We start from the raw sequence: 18,582 nt of genomic DNA, 5'->3' as shown, positions 1-18,582 counted from the left end.
GCCCTTTTCTTCCGGGATGCCCACAGCCCTTGTTAATGTTTACCCATCTGCTCGCAGGCCCGGCGCGGGGCTGGAACTGTGCTTGGGGGGCGACAAAATACACCTGGCTGGGAACTTAAAGTCACCTACACAAGGGTCATTACTACTATTATTGTTATTATTATTGTTGTTTCCGCGATTTTGGCACGGAGGGTGCGGCCGGCGCCGCCTCAGCGCGGGCGGAGCGGCGGCCCAAGATGGCGGGGCACCGCCCCGGCCCTCCCCGCGCGGCCGGCCCGCCCTCCGTCCCGGCAGCAGCCGCGGCCGCAGCCATGGCGTCGGGGTGTCGGATCGGTCCCTCCATCCTCAACAGCGACCTGGCGGCGCTGGGCGCCGAGTGCAGCCGCATGCTGGACTGCGGGGCCGACTACCTGCACCTGGATGTAATGGACGGGTAACGCCGGGGACGGGCGGGAGCGGCCGGGCCGGGGGCGCGGGGTGCGGGCGGAGCGGCCCGCTCCTCCCGGCCGCACGGGGTAACCTGCGGGCGGGCGCGTCTCTCTCTTCGGCCCCAAGACACTTCGTCCCGAACATCACCTTCGGCCACCCCGTCGTGGAGAGCCTGCGCAAGCGGCTGGGCCAGGAGCCGTTCTTCGGTAAGGGCCGGGTGCTGCGGGGCGCTGCCCCCCCGGCGGCGGGAGCCGGCCCCGCTGCCCGCTCGCTGTCCCCTTGCAGACATGCACATGATGGTGGCCGCGCCAGAGCAGTGGGTGAAGCCCATGGCCGTGGCTGGTGCGAACCAGTACACCTTCCATCTAGAGGCGACGGACAACCCCGGGGCGCTGATAAAGGACATTCGGGAGAACGGGATGAAGGTGAGGGGAGTACACACTGCGCTCTGCTGAACTAACAGCTGCCTTGCTGGCCGGTTCTCCGCGGTCACCAGGGATAGGACCCGAGGGAACGAGCTGCAGCTGTGTCAGGCGAGGTTTGGGCTGGATATCAGGAAAAGACTCCTCCCAGAGGGTGGTCAGGCACTGGACAGGCTCCCCAGGGAATGGTCACAGCCCCCAGGCTGCCAGAGCTCCAGGAGTGTTTGCATACTGCTCTGGGTCACAGGGTGAGGTTGGTGGGGTGTCTGTGCAGGGCCAGGAGTTGACCTCGAGCCTTGTAGGTTCCTTCCACCTCGAGGTATTTTCATTCCATAATATTATGGAAAACTCATTGTGGCCACTTCCGGGGCCTAGGATTGGCACATGCATCTCTAACACACTGTGCATGAAGTCAGTCTTCATTTTAGTGAAAAAAATCTGGAATTTTTAAATAAAGAAGCCTGTTCTTCCTGCCATTACACAGTTGTGTAATTACTTCCTAGGAATCTGTACTGAGGTCAGGCCAGTCTTGCCCTGACATGCACTTGCATTTGGCTTCCCTTCCTGCAGGTTGGCTTGGCCATCAAGCCTGGTACTACAGTTGAACACTTGGCACCTTGGGCCAATCAGATAGACATGGCTTTGGTGATGACGGTAGAACCTGGGTTCGGAGGACAGAAATTTATGGAAGACATGATGCCAAAGGTAAACTATGTTTCTCTTTCATTATTTATTGAGCTAAAAGCAAATTAACAGTAGTGAGTAGTAAACCTTGTCTAGATGTGTGAGAAGCTGTAGGGTGGCAGTGCTCAGCCTTTTATGTTTGCTCAGGTTCAGTGGCTCAGGACACAGTTTCCCTCCCTGGATATAGAAGTGGATGGAGGAGTGGGGCCTGACACCATCCATAAGTGTGCAGAGGTAAGAGGTTGCAGCAGAGCAGCATTCTCAGACACTGTCACTCCCAGAAAAGAAAGCTTAAGAGAAATTTTTAGTTTTCAAAGGGAGCCGTAAAACACATTTAATATCAAAATCTTTTTTAGGTCTAATTTTATACCTTTTTAAAAATAGTGGCTATTGAAGCCTCCCCTAAGCTAAAGAAGTTTGTTTCTTTTATGTTGACGTAAATAGGAGCAATGTGATGAAGAAATCTGGGGAAGAGCTGTGTTGTCTGAACTCGATTTGGGGTTGCAGTTAGGAGTACACCACCTGTGTCGCAGCAGTTTGCAGGCAGGCTGTGTTCCATGTGACTGAGCAGTGTCTGCTGTCCCCAGGCAGGTGCCAATATGATTGTGTCTGGCAGTGCTATCATGAAGAGCGCAGACCCCAGGTCTGTGATCAACCTGCTCAGGAACGTGTGCTCAGAAGCAGCCCAGAAGCGCAGCCTGGATCGATGAGACCTGCCCAAGCCCTGTTCCAGAGGCTCTGGCCAACACCAACTACAGAAACTTCTTGCTGCTGAACAGAGGAAGCATTCCTTCACTGCAATGAAGCAAGCAGCAGTGGGAAACATCCTGGCTGTCTTTCAGGGTTGGAAATCAAATGGTTTGAACCTGTCTCTTTGATTTTGTGGAGGCTAATTTTGTGGCACAACCTCTTATGCTGGCTGGATTGAATTACAGTCAGTTTGTTGCTTGCTAGAAGAGTGTAGCATCACCACAAGAATCTCTCTTGTGGAAGACTCTTAATCAAACTGCCTTCTGCTGTCTGTATTTTGTCATTTGATCTGTGCATTCCTACAAAACTTTTTCCACTACTGCATTAAACACCCCTTCCTTGGTGTGTTAAGTTCTTGAAGCTGACTGTCATAAATAAGTGGGTTCAGGAGTAAGTTTAGGGAAAAGGCAGCTTAAGAGGGCTAAAAAAATCCCACTGATGGTAGAAATGTTCCTGTCCTTTGCCTCTGTTGCACTGGAAGTACTTTTCCTACAGAAATCCAGCATCAGATAAGTCAGTGCAGCATCTTTAGCAGATCACAGAAGTGGGGAATATCTCCTCACTTACCTTTCAAATAGCCAGTTAAGACAGCTGTGTCTGAAATTCCTGGAACTGATGGAATTCCTTAGAAGAATGTGCAGCAAGAAAAAAGTTTTTACTCGTCTGAGGAGTATTAAAGCAACAATCTCTGTGGTTTGTACACGTGTCTGAATAAATGATTCAGATGGTAACATACAGAAAGGGTAGCTGCTGAAGAGACATACAGATTGAAATGCCTGGAGATGGATCTGTAAAACAGTTTGTGGCACCAAACAGTCATCAGTCCTTCCTTTGCTGTGTGCACAGGCCTGGCCTGTTTGGGCACATGAAAGATGAGCTACAGTGCACTGGAGGAAGACTGAGCAGGCCATTTTTAGGCAGGCCTGTCTCCCATGGCTCTAATTAGCACTGCTGGCTCTTAAATATTTCATGGTATTCTGTGTGGCATTTTTCCCTTTAAGTTGCAATGACAGAAGGGTTGCAGACAGTCTGCTGCCTTGGGGGGCCAGGCCAGGAGGCTCAGCAGCTGCAGCCCCTGGGAGCCCAGGCCCTGTGAGGTGCCCACAGCAAGGGGCACTGCCTTGGTGAGCAGCACGAGCTAGGGCTGGTTCAGACACTACACAAGAGTGTCTCAAATTGCTGAACTGCCACTTTTTTTTTTTTTATGTGTGGTTAATTGTGGTTTAGGTGAACAAAAGTTGCTTCCTGTTTCCACTTGCAACCCCATTTGGGAACAAGCACAAGAAAAATGGAGTTGTGTGGACCTACTGTACTGAGAGATATTTCAGAAGAGGTTTGCCAAAGGCAAGCTTGGCCATGGAGGCTGTAGTCCCAAGGGCTGTTGGGTGTGTGTTAGAGTAGCTTATCCATGCTTCTGGAAAGAACCAGTGTAGAGTTTAGTGTATGCATGGACAAACAGTCATGGCTCTGGTAGCTAAAATGCAGGCTGAAATGAAAATGCTAGTTCAGGATGTGCAGTCTGGCTTTTCATGCTGTTGAAAGCAGTAGGACAACAGCTGTAGTATACTAAGTGTAAGCCGGATTGAAAGGATAATCAAACTATTTTTGCTTTTTTCCTAATTAATTTCGGGGTGACATCCAATTTGTGCTTGTTAATTGATGGTACTAGGCTTTGTGGAAGGTATGTTCTCTCTTCATAGGTTGTAGCCATTTTGTAATTGTTTTAAGGATGGTAAGTTTGCACTTGCACTGACTCTTGGGGTTAGGAGTCCTGTGGGAGAGATCTTACACTCACAAAGTAAAATTACTTAATTGCTTCTGTCTGAATCCCACTCAAGTGGGTTTATGCAGGTGACTCCTGCTGCAACAGCTTTTGCACCTCTAAGGTTAAATCTGTTAGTGACCATGTCCAAGAAATCACAGTGATGAATGATTCTTGTTCTTTAATGCTTAAGACTGTTCCAGTTTCTCACCTGTGTCCATTTACTGAAGTGATCTCTCTGGGGCCTGTTTAGGCCTGTCCTCCTGTACTCAGTAACAAGCCTTGAGTCCCAGGACTGGAACTGGGTGTGATATGAAAACCCAGAGAGCTGCTTGCATGCTCTCCCCAGGGCTGAAATAAACCCCAGGCCCAGGAGATGCTGCAATCCTCTGATACGGATTCAGCAATAAGGGAGAGCACAGCTTGGTGTATTGAGGCATGTGGCCTAGAGTGGTCCAGAGTGATCTGACAGCACAGGTCTCTCTGAAACTGGAAAACAGGATGAAAACAACTTGGACAGAGCCAAGTCACGCTGGGTTTGCACATATGCTGCACAGGGTGGTACAGCCCACAGCCCTGAGGGAGATAAAACACTGCAGGAGACACACACAGAGCTTAGTTTTAATAGGGTTTAAAAATTCTTATTTGTACTTACATGCCATTAAGATCCTGGATGCAGAGATGAAGCGTTTCAAACCCTCATAGCAGCAGGAAGCAGAACGTAAGTGGTGTTAAAAAAAAAAGCCTCAATTGAACATGGTAAATAAAGCACATGGAAAATGGCTTTGTGCAGCTGCAGACACCTACTTTCATGTGTGGGGGGGCCTTGCTGCATTAGGTTTTAAGTTGGTTTTCACAGTCACTCTCTTAATACCTTCAGCCACAGCAGTAGGAGCAGCACTAACAGCTGTTTTCACAGCTTAACAGCCAAAGAGAGGCTGGGTTTTGTCTGGGGGTTTATTTTCTGTTTAAAACTTTGAAAAGGAATGGAAACAAGCAGGGGATTCTGCACATTTTATGGCTTCAAGGATGAGCCTGGCCCTGAGCCTGCTCCCACAACAGGTATAGCTTCCTCATGACACCAGCATTCATGGAAAAGTGACTTGCCTGGAGCTGGAAGCCCAGCTGTGCCAGGCCCTGGGCTGCAGGCAGTAGAGCAGCCTGCCAGTGCTGATTGCAGCTGCTTGTAGGGGGACAAAGGAGAGGACAGGCTGCTCCTGGAAGCAGGCTGAGGTCAGCAAGTTGTTTAACCCTGTGCCAGTACTGAAAGGGCTGCTGAAAACCAGGAGTCTCTGTCTGGGGCCAAGACACAGAGTGGAGACAGGAAAGGCAGGGCACAGGTCTGCAGCTTCTTGAGAACCACCTTGCTTGCCTGGCCCTGCCAGCTGGAGGGATGCAGGAGGTGGGCAGGTGATGGGTGAAATGCAGCCTGTTCCTGCCACATATCCTGCCCAAGTGCTGGCAGAGCCCTGTGCAGCACCCATGGAACAACCCTGTGCTGGCACTGTGGGAGGAGGAGCAGAACCACACTGTCCTCCAGCAGCCACAGTGTGCTGTCACAGGCCTGGCCAGCTGCTGGAGAAGAGATTTCTGCAGTGAGTGTACTGGGGGAATGACCAAATAGACATTTTGCTTCTGTCTTGGGCCTGCTCAGCCTTTCTCTAAATACCCTTTTTATTGCTGTCTTATGAAGCAATAGCAAGTTCCCACAAGGGGTGGCAAGAACATAGAGGGGACACAGCTGCTGGGGTTCTCCTTGCTCAGAGCACTACCTGCCCCTGCAGTGGGCCAGGAGCCCAGCAGCTGCTTCAGCCCACACCAGGCTGACCCTGCAGCCACACGATGGTTTGGCACTGCAGCTGGAACCTGAACTGCAGTGCAGGGATGCTCTGCAGGTCCCCAGGCTCACCAGACTGGGATAACCCAGCTCCTCTGATATAGGGGGGTGCTTGGCCTGCTGTTTAACACCCTTCTGTTTCCACCCTCCAGTAAAGAAAAGCCCTTCTGTAACAGATTGGATTGTATTTCCACTTCCTGGCAGCACTTTGAGGACATGGAAGGCAGCTGGCCTGGCTGCTGGTTACTTTGTCTGTCCCCTCTCCTAAAGTGCAGCAGTTCCTCCCTCTGCCCCAGGGATCAAACACAGGAAACCCATACCTTACAACAAAGCTGGGTGAGAGCTGGTCAGATCAGGTTCCTAAGGAGTAGTCAGGGGTATGGAAAAGACCTGCAAAATCTGAGACACTGACCTTTGAGAACATTTTTCCTGGAAGCAGCTGCACATGCAGGACAAGAGAGAGGGCAGACACACCTCTGTACTGAGGCACTGAGGGACTCTTGGCCTCACAGCAAGCTGCAGTGGGTCTGCAGGCCAAGCAGGGCTCCGTGCCAAGAGGAAGTATTGCTGCTACTTCTGCACTTCTAAAAAGCCATCAAATTCAGACTATGTACAACATATATAGAAATAACTTTTAATTAAAAAAACAACCTTGCATCAAAGATTATTGTATCAGACATTGAGGCAAGATTCAAGTTTAAGACAAACCAGTGTTAAAAAAGTGTTTAAAAAAATAATCAGAATGTGCAATAAACTACAATGTAGCAATAGGATGTAGTGTTGAAACTTTACTGAACTGTTTTCATATGCCCAGTGTGTATTTCCTGTCATTTTGACCAAAAAAAAAAAATTGACACTAAAACTGGGTCGTCTGTCCAGTGCCATTCCAGATATTACACATGGAAGAAAACTGCACAAAAAACAGAGACTCCTATTAAATTGCCTTCAACTGTCCTACACAGAAAAACTGCCTGTTGGTGGATTATACCTACATTCAATGTTTAATCTTTGTTAATACCTCTTGGGATTGCAGATACATTCCAAGCTATGCTATTCAGATGCAAGTTTTAAACAACTTGCCTTTGTTTTCTCACTGTGCATGCATTGGGAAATGAAAAATCTATCCAGAATCACAATGGAAAGCTTTGGGGCTTTTTTTATTGCTCTTCAAGACATCAATCATCTTTTCCTTTCCAGCTAGTCAGCAAATGTTGGCACACTTATGAGACTCTTACAAGGCACTGTACAGAAATTGGAACAAGACTTTAACATATTAAAGCAAAGTATTATGAGCCTCATTAGCTACTGAAGGACTAAGGAAATAAGATGATCCAAGCCACAGCATTCTATGGGCTGTGTCACTGATTTGGCTCAACCCCTCTCTCCTGTCTCTCCCTCTCCACAGGTCTGAAGCAGAGACCCTGCTTCCCCTGTGTCAGGCTGTGCCAATGCAGTGGCTGCTTTACCTTATTGCTTGAGGATTTCACCATGAAACATGCCCTGGCACTACTGAGAGCCATGACTTAAGCTAGATGCAAGGCTTCCAGATCCCCTGCTTTGAACTGCTGGTTCTCGCCTACCCTCACCTTACACGTGCAGTTAGAGACAGGTTTCTGACCTATGGTCCTGCCACACAGGAGAATAATCTGAGGCTCAAGCTTATCCCCTCTATTTTCAAGTAGTTTTTCTGTGTTCAGTTGAAGTTGTTGGATAAGGTAGACAGCATCTCCTGCTGCACCAGAGAGTCCATTAGAACCAGATATGCATTTGAAAACAAACAAACAGAAAAGGATGATTATTGACAAATGTGGCAATATGACAACAGAAAGTGAATGGTGCCAGCAATTTATGTGCGCCCACTCCCGACATTGGGAATATTAGACTTCCAGCTTGAAATAATTACTTTCTCTTGGGGTTCAGGAAGAAGAAAGTGTTGTCTTTGGGATTTATCCTGCCTGTTACAAAGCAAGAAAGAAAATATATTATACGCAGCTAACATAAAGATTTTGAATTGTGCTGTCATATGCTGTGTGAACGAGAGATTTTACCTTACACTCCTCTCCACCTTAATTGGCTTTCTTAATGAACCACATTATTCCCTGTCACCTTTGTTTCCTTGTACTGTTGCTTCCCAGGCAAATGCTTTTGCAGTCTTCTGACTCTTGGGTAGATTGTTTTCTTGGTGCACAGCCATTGTCTGGCAAAGCAGTGGGTGTGCCTGGAGTGCAGGAAGAGTTGCTGGGGAAAGTTGCACTTGACATTTCAGTCTGATTCGTTACTTGATCTTGGCACAGTAAAGCTTCTACCTCTTCATCGTTTAGTGGAAAAACTCGAAGTTCCCACAGCCCAGACTGAAAGGAAGCAGAAGAGTAGGAGTGAGGGTGAAAAAAGAGTATAGAGGATAAAAAGGGATTTCAGTAGAGTCTGAACTGATTAACTGTGTGCAGAATCATGTGCTATCAAGTAACAAACGAGTGTCTTTCTTTACAGTGTTTGCAGGGTTCTTCAGATAAAGAATACAACACTGCCAGGCACCAAGATGTAAGCTGGCTGCATAAGGGTTTGAAGTAATAATAGACCTACCCTTAACAGGCAAGGAAACTCTTTTCCACAGTGCCAGACCATCAGGATGCCTGACCCCTAATGACCAGGCCTGTCTTGAACCTTGGCCAACACCCCTGAAAAAAACCCCAGCCTGAACCCAGTCCTTCCATATTTGCCTCAATAACATGTGCCATGTGTATTGAGCAACGAAACTTGTTGAAAGATCTGGGGTTAATTTCCAAAGCACAGCAGTGTAGTTCTAAACAGTAATGCTATGTTCAGTGCACACCAGCTAGTCTGACAGCCTGAGATTCTGATCAGTGAGACAGGAGAATATCTTCAGGTTTCTTTGTTGTCACTGCAGAACTCACCAGAGCTGGAAGCTATTGGAAGCTCACCCACCTTCTCTTCCTGGCTCTCCCTGCAGAGTGGTGCCATCCCTGAACAAACAGAGCTGTGGGCTTCCAAAGCTGGGTCAGGAGCAGGGTCAGCAGAGCAATGGTCTTTCTGTACCACGTCCTGGCTGTGTCGTCCATCAGCATTTTTGCTGTAAGATCTAGTGCAGAATTAGAAATGAGTTTTAAGAGCTACTCCCTGACCTTTCACATTGCCATGAGCAGTTCATATTTTCTTTTCAAAGTGTTCAGTTTTTCCATACATGGTACCTCCATTCTGCTTGCTTAAACCAAAAGAGCAGAGGAAAACTGGTGTGGTTCTGGATCTTGCTGGCTGGAGCCAAAGCAAAGCACTGTGTGGAGGAACTAAATGGATAGAATGGGTGGACAGGCACACCCTGGCTGCAGACACCTAGTTAATGTATCTTGCTCCACATGCTCACCAGAACTGTGATTTTGGAAAACAGAAATCAGTGAGCCACAGGTTGTTCCCCTCAGGAGAGGGGCCTCACCCACAGGAGCCGTGGGGTCCAAGCTGCATTGTGCCAAGTGCAACTTGAGAGACAAGTCCTTGGGCTCCCCCTTGGACAACAGAAATCAGTGAGCCACAGGTTGTTCCCCTCAGGAGAGGGGCTCACCCACAGGAGCCTGTGGGGTCCAAGCTGCACTGTCAGCACTGTGCCAAGTGCAACTCAAGAGACAAGTCCTTGGGCTCCCCCATACCACTTCTGCTCTGGACTCAAGTGCAAAGCAATTAAAAATGTAGTAAGATTAAAAATGTTGACCTTACTTTTAACAGAAATTTAAACTAGATAAAAAATAGTGGCGTGCATCTGAAATGCCAGGTGGAATCCTGACCTTGCTCATGTCAATGAGCAAGTTTACTTCTGAATTCAAACAGCATTAAGATTTTACCAAGGAGTTCAGTTTCAAAATTAAGGTACATACAGAACTTTTTATTTTTCAGTACACTTTCTAAAGTTGGGAGGTTTTATGTTCAAAATTGCTTAAAATAAAGTTCCTCAATATGGCTTAGCTCTATTTTTATCCCTCATTTAAAAAAGTTATCTTTGACTATTTATTGCTAGTGTCATGGTTCACTTTCAGACAAGAGTAGACACAAGTATATGGTAAATACCATAAAAAGTTATTCCAACATTTATAGGCTGCTTTTTGCCCTGGCAGATTGTGAACTCATTTATGAGAATTATTTTCTCAGGGCCAAACTGCAGATGCAGCTTTACAACGTTTGCTCTGATATACACTACTTTTTGCAAGACTTTTAGTGGTTATATTTAAATCTGATGAGTTCTGCACCAGATGGCAAGCCTGTGAGAATGAACCATTCACACAATGACTTTCTAAGTGTAGCCCCTGGCACAGCCAGGACCCTTCAGTAACACATCTCTGAACACCATGGAGTTTCATCTGAGTCAGGTGAGTGAAGAAGGACTTGTGATACACTGGGTGGCTAAAGTCATAGTAACTGGGAGTGGCACAGTCTAGCAGAGCTCTGTGTTCAGAGAGGGAGGAAGATATTTGTTTAGTAATGCCAGGTCACTAACATGCCCCATTTCTGTAAGAATGCATGCCTCAGCACCGCTTTCCCCTACCACCCACAAAGTTCAACGTACCTGGTCCTGTCCCTGATGAATTAATTAATGAATGCCCTCATTTTCCAACTCCTGTGACAGCATTTCTGCCACTCTGAACCACAACCCACGCCAGGTTCAATAGGAAGGCTCTCATCAAAGCCAATACACCTGCCTGCTGTTCCTCCTGGGCCAGCGGCTCTGCTCCCACAGCGACCACCTCGCGCGCTCTCGCTCCTCGTACTTGCTGTGGCGCCAGGAAAAGGCTTTGTCTGACAGGTCTTCTACCTGGAAGGAGACAAGGAGAGCTGTCAGTGTCAGCATTCCTGAAAACACCACCAGCCACTATTATACGTAATTCTGCAAAGGTCTATTCAACAAACAAGGAGAGGAAACACAATGCATGCTTTCACTTCAAAGGCACATTTACACCGTTCACTTTATGAGAGCTCTGGTGTATGGGATGCTGTCATTTTAGCTTTTTTTCTTTACAGCTCTGTGGTTGATCCCCTCCATGTTATACCCGCTCCATGCAACTAACACATTTTTCTCTGTGGTGAGAGGCAGAAAATTTAGAGGATGAGTATTCATTTGCAAATGAAGGCAATACTAAAAGTACATAATGAAGACAAGCAAAAATTCCAACAGTTACCAGAGACTGCTTTAGAAGGAGGCTGGGAGGCAGCAGGATTTGGCAAGTGCTCTTTAAGCACTAAGAAATAGGTTTGAGATCACCAAGGACTTTGATAACTCCATGGAGGGGAACTCGGTGAACCTGAGGTGCCACATTCCTGCTGTGAAACCAAGCAGAAAATGGCTTCTGCTTTGAAGATACTATTTCTTACCCAATGGTTTGCATGATCCCAAGTGAGTTTAAACCAGCCCTAATGCAAGTACTTTACCTGCTCTAGTAAAACAAGAGCCAGATTTTTAGGTAAAAGATTGCACACCAACTTTCACTGTGAAAGTGCCATCCGTGTTTCTCTGATGGCAACACACCAGGAAGTTTGTTCCTTAGCCAGGGCTGGCTGAGGAGCAACTTTGCTGCTCCTCCCCCTCACTCCCCTGATGGCAGGGGGAGTTCTTGGCTGGATCCCTCCAGTACAGCTCACTGTTGTTTCAAAGTGCTCCAAACCATTCAAAGTTCACCTAAAAAGCTGAGGTTGGCAGGAACATTTGAATGCTGCAGCCATGGATTTTATGCCAGCTAGTCCCAACTCAAAAGCTGAGAAATTCTTGGAAAGAACAATTCCTGGTCATAGGAGCTTTGAAGCTGCACTGCCAGATCAGTCCTAGACAAGAATTATACTAATAATTAGGAGGGGTAATGGAAAATAAACTGCCTTTTTTTTTTTCTAAAGTAAAATCCTCAGTGGTGTTGTACAAGTAACAGCATTTATCTTCCAACTGAGCCTATAAAATAGAGAACCAAATGCACAGTGCTCCCTGCAGTGCCAAAGAGACCCTGGCAGTGCTCCACTTGGTGTTTCTGTAGAAGCCATCCCCAAATTAAGTGTCTCAGCACTGAGGTGGTTCACAGCCATTAGAGGTACAATGACAAAGTATCACAACCAATCAGTGTGATCCCAAAGGCTTCATTTGATTGGAATCAGACACAGGACCCATTTGCAGAACTGTGGCTGCCCAGGTCCTCCTGAGCTCAGCACTGGACAGGAACCTTCAGACAAACAGGCTGCTTAGTTTGCTCATCTCATCACTCCTTGCTGAAGGCTCCTTCATTGCTTTTATTTATTTATGTTAAACACAAACCACTTTGTTAGCTGCTGGTTTCCTTTCACGCAAGTGAATTTAATGGGTTTCCTCCTCTCTCTGAAATTCACCAGCTCTGTCACTTGGAGAGCATCCAAACAGGGCTACATCTCAGTTCACATTCTGTCTTTCCAAGGTCAATGATGTATAGCATGAAAGTGAGAATTTTATGAACTACAAAAGTGTTATTCCCTTGGGGGAAATTCAGGGTTTTTCTGTGCTCAGATTTCCTTTGAAGTGGAAACAAAAGATAATTTAGAAAGAAAAACTTAGGAATTTGAAAATACTTTTCTTAGCACATTGCCAAAACTTTTCATGCTGGGAAGAGATTTCATTTTTAACAAGTTTCCATTCAAAATCAAAGTCTGTGTTCCTCTCCAAGTGAAGAGTTTTGGAAAATACAGAAATAAGCCTTGTTTGTTTTCCATAGCTGGTGATAGCATATTTAACCACTTGTTTATTTAAAAAGAGTTCTACCCTATTCTTTTGAACAGTACATTTTCTTATTTAAAAATTATTATCTGTTCTATGGATAAAAATTTCATGACATCAGAATAAAAGGTCTTTACTCGGTTCATTACAGCCTCTGCCACTCCCCAACATTTCCTCCCACAACTTTAGATTAATTTAAAGTTCTGTAACAGGAGAGATTTGGTGGTTTTTCCTCAGCAAGGTTAGTTTGAAAAAGGACAAAAGAAGTGTCATTCCTCAGTGGATGGATCTGGCAGGGATGTTGAGAGAAAAGGCTGTGGGGAAGGCCTGTTTGTGAGCCATGTCTAATGATTTCACTCACAGAAAACTAAGCTTTGGATTCCCCCATGACACTGCAACATACTGTGCATGAATGTTGAATAGCACCAGGAATATTTCTGAAAGGTTCTCAAAACAACAAAATCTGTGTTTCACTCTTTGGCTCCACAAGAAACTCTGAGTCATAGGCCATGAAAACACTTATGCAAAACTAATTGCACAAGGAATTACCCCAAAGAATTTGTCATTACTAAAACAACTACAAAATAAACTTGAACGTTACAACTAAGCCTTTCCAGAAGCTTTAACCTGGACAAAACAAATTAAAACCAAAACAAAACAGGAAAACCTGAGCCACACCCTCCCATGCCTTAAAGCAATAACACTGCAAATTCATACATGCAAACCAGGAAACTCAAATGTTCTGTTTCCAGAAAGTATTTTTAGAACAAGTAATAGAGCAGACATAGATAGTAGATTAACTTTTGCATTGCCAGTTTTGTTCTTATAAGGCAAAATTTCCAGAAACAAAAAAGCACCCATAAAAGGTAAGCTTTTTGTTCTCAAAGGCTCAATGAAGAGGCCTGACTCCCAGAAAGTGCTGAGTTCCCATCCTTGGAAGTGTGGCTCACGTGGAGCATGACAAACTGGGGACCTCACATTTATTTGTAACTTAGTAAATGCTGGATGCAGGTCTATTACTTGGATATGGGTTGTTGCACTGAAAGCCTCTAAATGAAGAAGACAGAGAAGACAAATATTAAGACAACAAAGACAATGAAGATTAAGAAGAAAAAAGTTATCCAGTGGCAGAAATCCCTGACTACTGCTTGACACAAGGACAACTCTGAAGTTTCAAATTTAGCTATGGAGAAGATAGAGAAGTAAATAAACTATTATGTAGTACCACAAAAAACTTTAAATCATTTCCAGCACCACCACAGGCTACTATGCAGTGAAATAGAGAAAAAGGGCATTTTATATAAAAGCAGAAAGTATATTTTGCCTTCCCTTGTGTTATGTGAATGACCTACTAAAGCTTGCCTTGACTTTAGCATATGGAGGAATTTCAAGAGTGTCAGAGCATGAGTGCAGGTAATGGTGCTGTTTCCTCATGTCTTTCCACAAGCAAATTTAACTCAGCTCAAAGCTAGAGGCAGTTGAAGAATTATGATCTATCACCTTTTCTCAGTGCTCTGAAAAACATCCAAACTAATTAACAAGATCCCAAACGAAAGGGGGGAACTCAAAGGATGATTTACACAAACAAGATCATTAGCATTTTTCTCTGTCTGGCATCTCTCCCCCTCATTCCACCCAGTGGCTGACAGATGATACAGAAGCAGTGGGCCACAGCAGGAGGCAAAGCTGCTGCATTGTTAACTCAAGTTATTTCCTGGCCAGAGGATGAATCATACAGGATTGAGAGTCATGCCAAACACAAATGTACTGGGTGGGCTACTAATTCAGACATTAGCCATGAACTTCAGAGAGAAACCTTGAAGTCCCTGCAGCAAAATACACTAAAAACACAAGACAAGTCTTCTTTATGGGATCTGAAATCTGAACAAGAAATCCACTGATTCCATGCAAGCTCCTTGAAGCCCTGAATGCAAATCACTGTTGCAATTCTTCACTCCTCCCAGACAGCAGGATGAAGACAGCAATGAACAGTAGATGCTCAAGGGACACAGTGCCCTTGCTGCCTTTATTAGTTATTCTCCAAATGGTTTAATTAAATATCCTTGCAGGAGTGTTCTCCTGTGTGTGGAATTTGACCTTCTTGGTACAAAGGAAGGACAGGCATGCTTCCTGCTGGCTGGGAGGGTACTAACCCAGAAGAGTGGGTGGAAGTGACATAAATTTGACCACAGACTTCACAGGAATTTCTCAATTGCTCATTGGAAAAGGCAGGAACAGAGTAAGCTTTTCTCTTCCTTCTAGCCCAAGAGTATGCTGCCAGATAAGTGAAACTACACCAGGTAAGGAGTTGAGACTGTGATGTTCTCCTAAAGGACAGGTGATGGAGCAGGTAGCTACAGACCTATAAACCTCTACGGAATTTGTGCTTTTGTGGAGGCTGTATTTTCTACCCCAGGAGAGTGACATAATGATCTGTTTACTGTAGTAATTAATGTAATCTGCACTGCTACCTAAATGCCATCTTTTTCTACTGCTATAGCAACTTAACCTCTGCTGTAGACATTCTCTCAAATAGCAGCTCAAGAACAGATATTGTGGATAAAGGCAGAAATACAAGTCCTACAGTTACAATTTGCAACAGTGGCAGAGACTGGAGGGAGATTAAAGATGTTCAAAGGACATAAAAATTGACAGGTTTCTGGAAAAGAGGCCACAAAAAGATTGGAAGGACAGAAAATCAGCCTACAGACCAGACTTGCTGGCACATTCACCCCAAAGTTAGGAAATGCCTCAAACCCCTGATTAGGGGAGAAAGGGACCCCCAGCTTCAAAGTCCATGGACATTCCCTGAGGAAAAAGGTAGATTCTTATGTCTGGAGGAAGCAAAAACCAGCCTATGATTTGCAAACTTAGCTCAACAGGCAGGCAGGAAATGCTGAAATGACAATGCAGAAAAGTTTGGTCCCAACAGGAGGATTGCAGGAAAAAAATACTGAAAAGAAAACTGAAGAAACTTGCTGGACCCACAGGCAAGACTCCTGATTACCAAAGAGCAACATGCCATGGGAAGTGGCCATGGAAGAGAGGGTGAGAGGGAGGGACAGCACTGGTGGCCCCAGGAGACAGTCACACGAGGACAGGCAGCATTACAGGGCTCAGGAGCAGGGTGGCACAGCCTGAGCCAAGGGACCCTTCAGGAGCACTGCCTGTGCAGCAGCAAGGGGCACCAGAGCCACATAAACAATGAACAAGGAATATTAATGGTATACCTCCATTTCTATCTCCCACTGTAGGGACAATTTGATACTCAATACTTTATTTTTGAAACTTGAAACTTACTGGGATTTGTATGAAGTTGGTGTTTTCAGAAAGAATATACCAATTACCCCAATTATATATTGTATCTACTTTAAATAAACCTAATGGTTTAATTAAAATACAGCCTACCTCTTCTTCATCTGTTTGAGATTTTTCTAAAGGTTGAAGTTCAACAACTCTCCAGCTAGAAATAAGACAAGGAAAATCAAATTAAGTTTAAGGTGCTGATAACAGATGGATGAATTTAAATGTTCCTTTCCCAACAAGGTATCTAACCTTTCCTTTTCCTAACACAGTCTTTAATATCCAATACAGTTTTAATAATATTTTTCAACTTAAAAGACAAAGCAAAAAAAAAAAAAGCAAATACATATTATGGATTTAAAGTACAGAACAAGTACATTTAACACTGCAGGCAATGTGCTAGCTACTAAGACACTGAAGTAAGCAGGGAAGATCAATTACCCTGGTTTTGAAATCTAAAGATGTTCTTTTTCTAAAACAAAGGAGAAAAAGGTCTCTAGAATCATGATTGTAGGCCTACATGGTATGGAAAGAAATAAGCTTATTCTACTGTATCAGAATGGCTAAACTAAAAAAAACCAACTAAATCCATTTCTGTTAATTCACAGAAAATAGTTTACTACTTTCTTATGAACACACAAAAAAGACAGCAATCTCCAAAAAACTGTTCAAGAGCTCGTCAGCCTTAAGCTGTACCTTATTAAGGTATATTAAAGGCCATAACTACAATTAAGATGATATAAATCCACTTCTATTTTTAGCCAGTCTGTGCATCTGCCACATCCCTGTGCATATCAGACTATTCCTCCTGTGCTATCAGCTGTCCAGTCTTCCCACAACTTTGGTCACATGAACTGAAATGCACAGATAACAACTCAAGTGCATGAAAATATCATCTTTAATACTGTAACATTTTGTAACTCCATGTAAATTATATTTTTAGTTAATGTTCTCATGTTTCTTTTCACGTCGTTGCAATTCAAGAGGCTGTGAACAAACCTTGGAGTAAGGATTTCTTTGTACTGTAGTTTCTCCAGCTTTGAGGGTGCCACCAGTGACATGGGAATAACAATGTTGTCTATATCATAGGAGCTCTCACTTCTCAACCTCCTCCTGGAGTTATGCTGAATAATAAAATCAACACAAGAGAATCACCTCAAGTCATAGGAAATACATTTTAGCAGAGAAACATTAGAACTTTACAAGGAGAAAGCCTGAATTTAATGGAAACAGACTATTCTAAAGTGCTCATTCATGTGTTCTTTGATGATGATTGACTCCAGGGAATAAAGGAGTGTGTGCTGTCTAAACTGTGTGGGATGCACATTTAAACTCAACTCTGCATTAAAACATGACAACTCACAGAGCACCAGTATACCACCAGGCCTACCAAAACCATGGGACCTGAATCTGAATATTGTTGTGAATTTTCCATTAATTTCAGTAAAATAGTGTGTTTCTGTACACTGAGCTGGAGTTCTGCTGCTCCTCAGTAAATTATATACCAGGGACTTTGCCTGTATTTCTGCACAAAGGGTTTTCAATAGGGAAACTGAGACTTAACAAATTTTGTGACTCTATTTGTACCATGAGGCCATTTTATATAGCTGCACCAAGAAAAAAAGGTCATAAGTATTAATTTGCATAACTCTCTGTTGATATTTCAGTTGAGACAGTGACACATTTTTGGTTTACCTGTGATGAAGTGCTGTGAGTGGGCCGAGACATGGCACTGACACTGCTTGTGGGAGTAAAACTGCTGTGGGACTCGGGCTCTGCATGTTGGAAGGAGAATGTCTCAAACTGAGTGCTGCTTTCCCCTGTCATAAAAAACAGCAATAAATAAGACATACTGCATGTTGGCTATTAGACTGCAGAAATTTTTCCACACAGTAATAGTAAAGTCATTTCTAGAAGCCCACAGTGAGCCACTTACAATTTACTGGATACTAAAAAAAGCCATCTAAATAAACATTTGCTATTCATCCTGTCATTGTTGTTCCATGAAACTCATCCCTCTTTTTCTAGGAAGGATTTCTTCTCATGGAAACAGCTTCATATGGGCAAATCCTGACTTTTTTTTTTTCAGGAGCTGTCAGACTACACTCACAGCAAATACAATCTGATTTAGATTCCCCCTGTTCCCCAGCAGCAGTTGGGGAGCATCTCACCAGTTCTCCTGGCTGTTTCTTCCTTAATAAATGATAAAACTGGCAGCAAGGGTAACAAAAAAAATCAGTTTAGATCTCCAAACCAACAGCAGTTTCTTCTGATTCATTGCTCCAGACAAACTGTAATTCCTATTTACCAGTACCAGTATAAGCAGTATTTAGAGGGATTCACAATTTAACCACCTGTTCTCCTTTCCTTCTACCTAATTTCCAGTAAGAAAGGAGAACTCAGCCTTAATATACCAATGAACAAAAAGAATGAGTATATTTCAACATGGAAAAAGAGGTGAGACTGATCCTAGAGACTGTATTACACAGGCTGGGTCAAGGTAATGAACTACCATCTCCCAGGCAGCTCTGCACTCCCTGGCACACAGCTTTTATTTTTGGCCTTGTTCATTAGGCTGACCTTCCTCATGGATAATTTCTCCTAGACAGAGCCCAAATTAGGAATAAATATGTAGTACTAAACCCATAGCACTAATAAGCTA

At 44.5% G+C, this 18,582-nt stretch overlaps 2 protein-coding genes across 10 annotated transcripts in view; one reads left to right on the top strand and one right to left on the bottom strand.

Moving 5' to 3' along the window:
• The first annotated feature begins 92 nt into the window (after nucleotides 1-92).
• RPE (ribulose-5-phosphate-3-epimerase) lies at nucleotides 93-2,983 on the top strand. Of its 3 annotated transcripts, none has more exons than XM_039728793.1 (6): nucleotides 93-422; nucleotides 556-635; nucleotides 715-854; nucleotides 1,422-1,556; nucleotides 1,683-1,769; nucleotides 2,123-2,352. In XM_039728793.1, the coding sequence occupies exons 3-6, from the start codon at nucleotides 717-719 to the stop codon at nucleotides 2,243-2,245; spliced, it is 483 nt and encodes a 160-aa protein (XP_039584727.1). In that variant the 5' UTR covers nucleotides 93-422; nucleotides 556-635; nucleotides 715-716; the 3' UTR covers nucleotides 2,246-2,352. The 3 variants fall into 3 exon arrangements, with proteins under 3 accessions (XP_039584727.1, XP_039584726.1, XP_039584724.1); XM_039728792.1 differs by having other exon boundaries at nucleotides 101-433; nucleotides 2,127-2,983; XM_039728790.1 differs by having other exon boundaries at nucleotides 108-433; nucleotides 2,123-2,983.
• Nucleotides 2,984-5,660: 2,677 nt separating this feature from the next.
• KANSL1L (KAT8 regulatory NSL complex subunit 1 like) overlaps nucleotides 5,661-18,582 on the bottom strand; it is a 63,475-nt gene continuing 50,553 nt past the window's right edge. For 5 of the 7 annotated variants that reach the window (XM_039728784.1, XM_039728788.1, XM_039728785.1 and 2 more), the window contains 6 exons: nucleotides 17,616-17,740; nucleotides 16,920-17,044; nucleotides 16,026-16,080; nucleotides 10,591-10,703; nucleotides 8,831-8,984; nucleotides 5,661-8,235 (listed from right to left, as the gene is read on the bottom strand). In XM_039728784.1, coding sequence (XP_039584718.1) covers nucleotides 7,987-8,235; nucleotides 8,831-8,984; nucleotides 10,591-10,703; nucleotides 16,026-16,080; nucleotides 16,920-17,044; nucleotides 17,616-17,740 — 821 coding nt within the window. In that variant the 3' untranslated portion in view covers nucleotides 5,661-7,986. Of the gene's footprint in view, nucleotides 8,236-8,830; nucleotides 8,985-10,586; nucleotides 10,704-16,025; nucleotides 16,081-16,919; nucleotides 17,045-17,615; nucleotides 17,741-18,582 lie in introns of those variants that run through there. The other 2 variants (XR_005629753.1, XM_039728789.1) reach the window with 2 other exon arrangements.

The sequence above is a fragment of the Passer montanus genome, unplaced genomic scaffold, assembly GCF_014805655.1.
Source record: "Passer montanus isolate IOZ18808 unplaced genomic scaffold, ASM1480565v1 scaffold66, whole genome shotgun sequence".
Taxonomy (NCBI): domain Eukaryota; kingdom Metazoa; phylum Chordata; class Aves; order Passeriformes; family Passeridae; genus Passer; species Passer montanus.
Note: the sequence above shows the minus strand (reverse complement) of the source record. Positions and strands in the feature narration are given on the sequence as shown.

Bases quoted from the DNA above. Each gene is read 5' to 3' on its own strand.
- RPE (XM_039728790.1), top strand. From the start codon at position 237: ATGGCGGGGCACCGCCCCGGCCCTCCCCGCGCGGCCGGCCCGCCCTCC. The intron at 1,557-1,682 runs GTAAACTATGTT...ATGTTTGCTCAG, and splicing joins TGGAAGACATGATGCCAAAG to GTTCAGTGGCTCAGGACACA. The intron at 1,770-2,122 runs GTAAGAGGTTGC...TGCTGTCCCCAG, and splicing joins CCATCCATAAGTGTGCAGAG to GCAGGTGCCAATATGATTGT.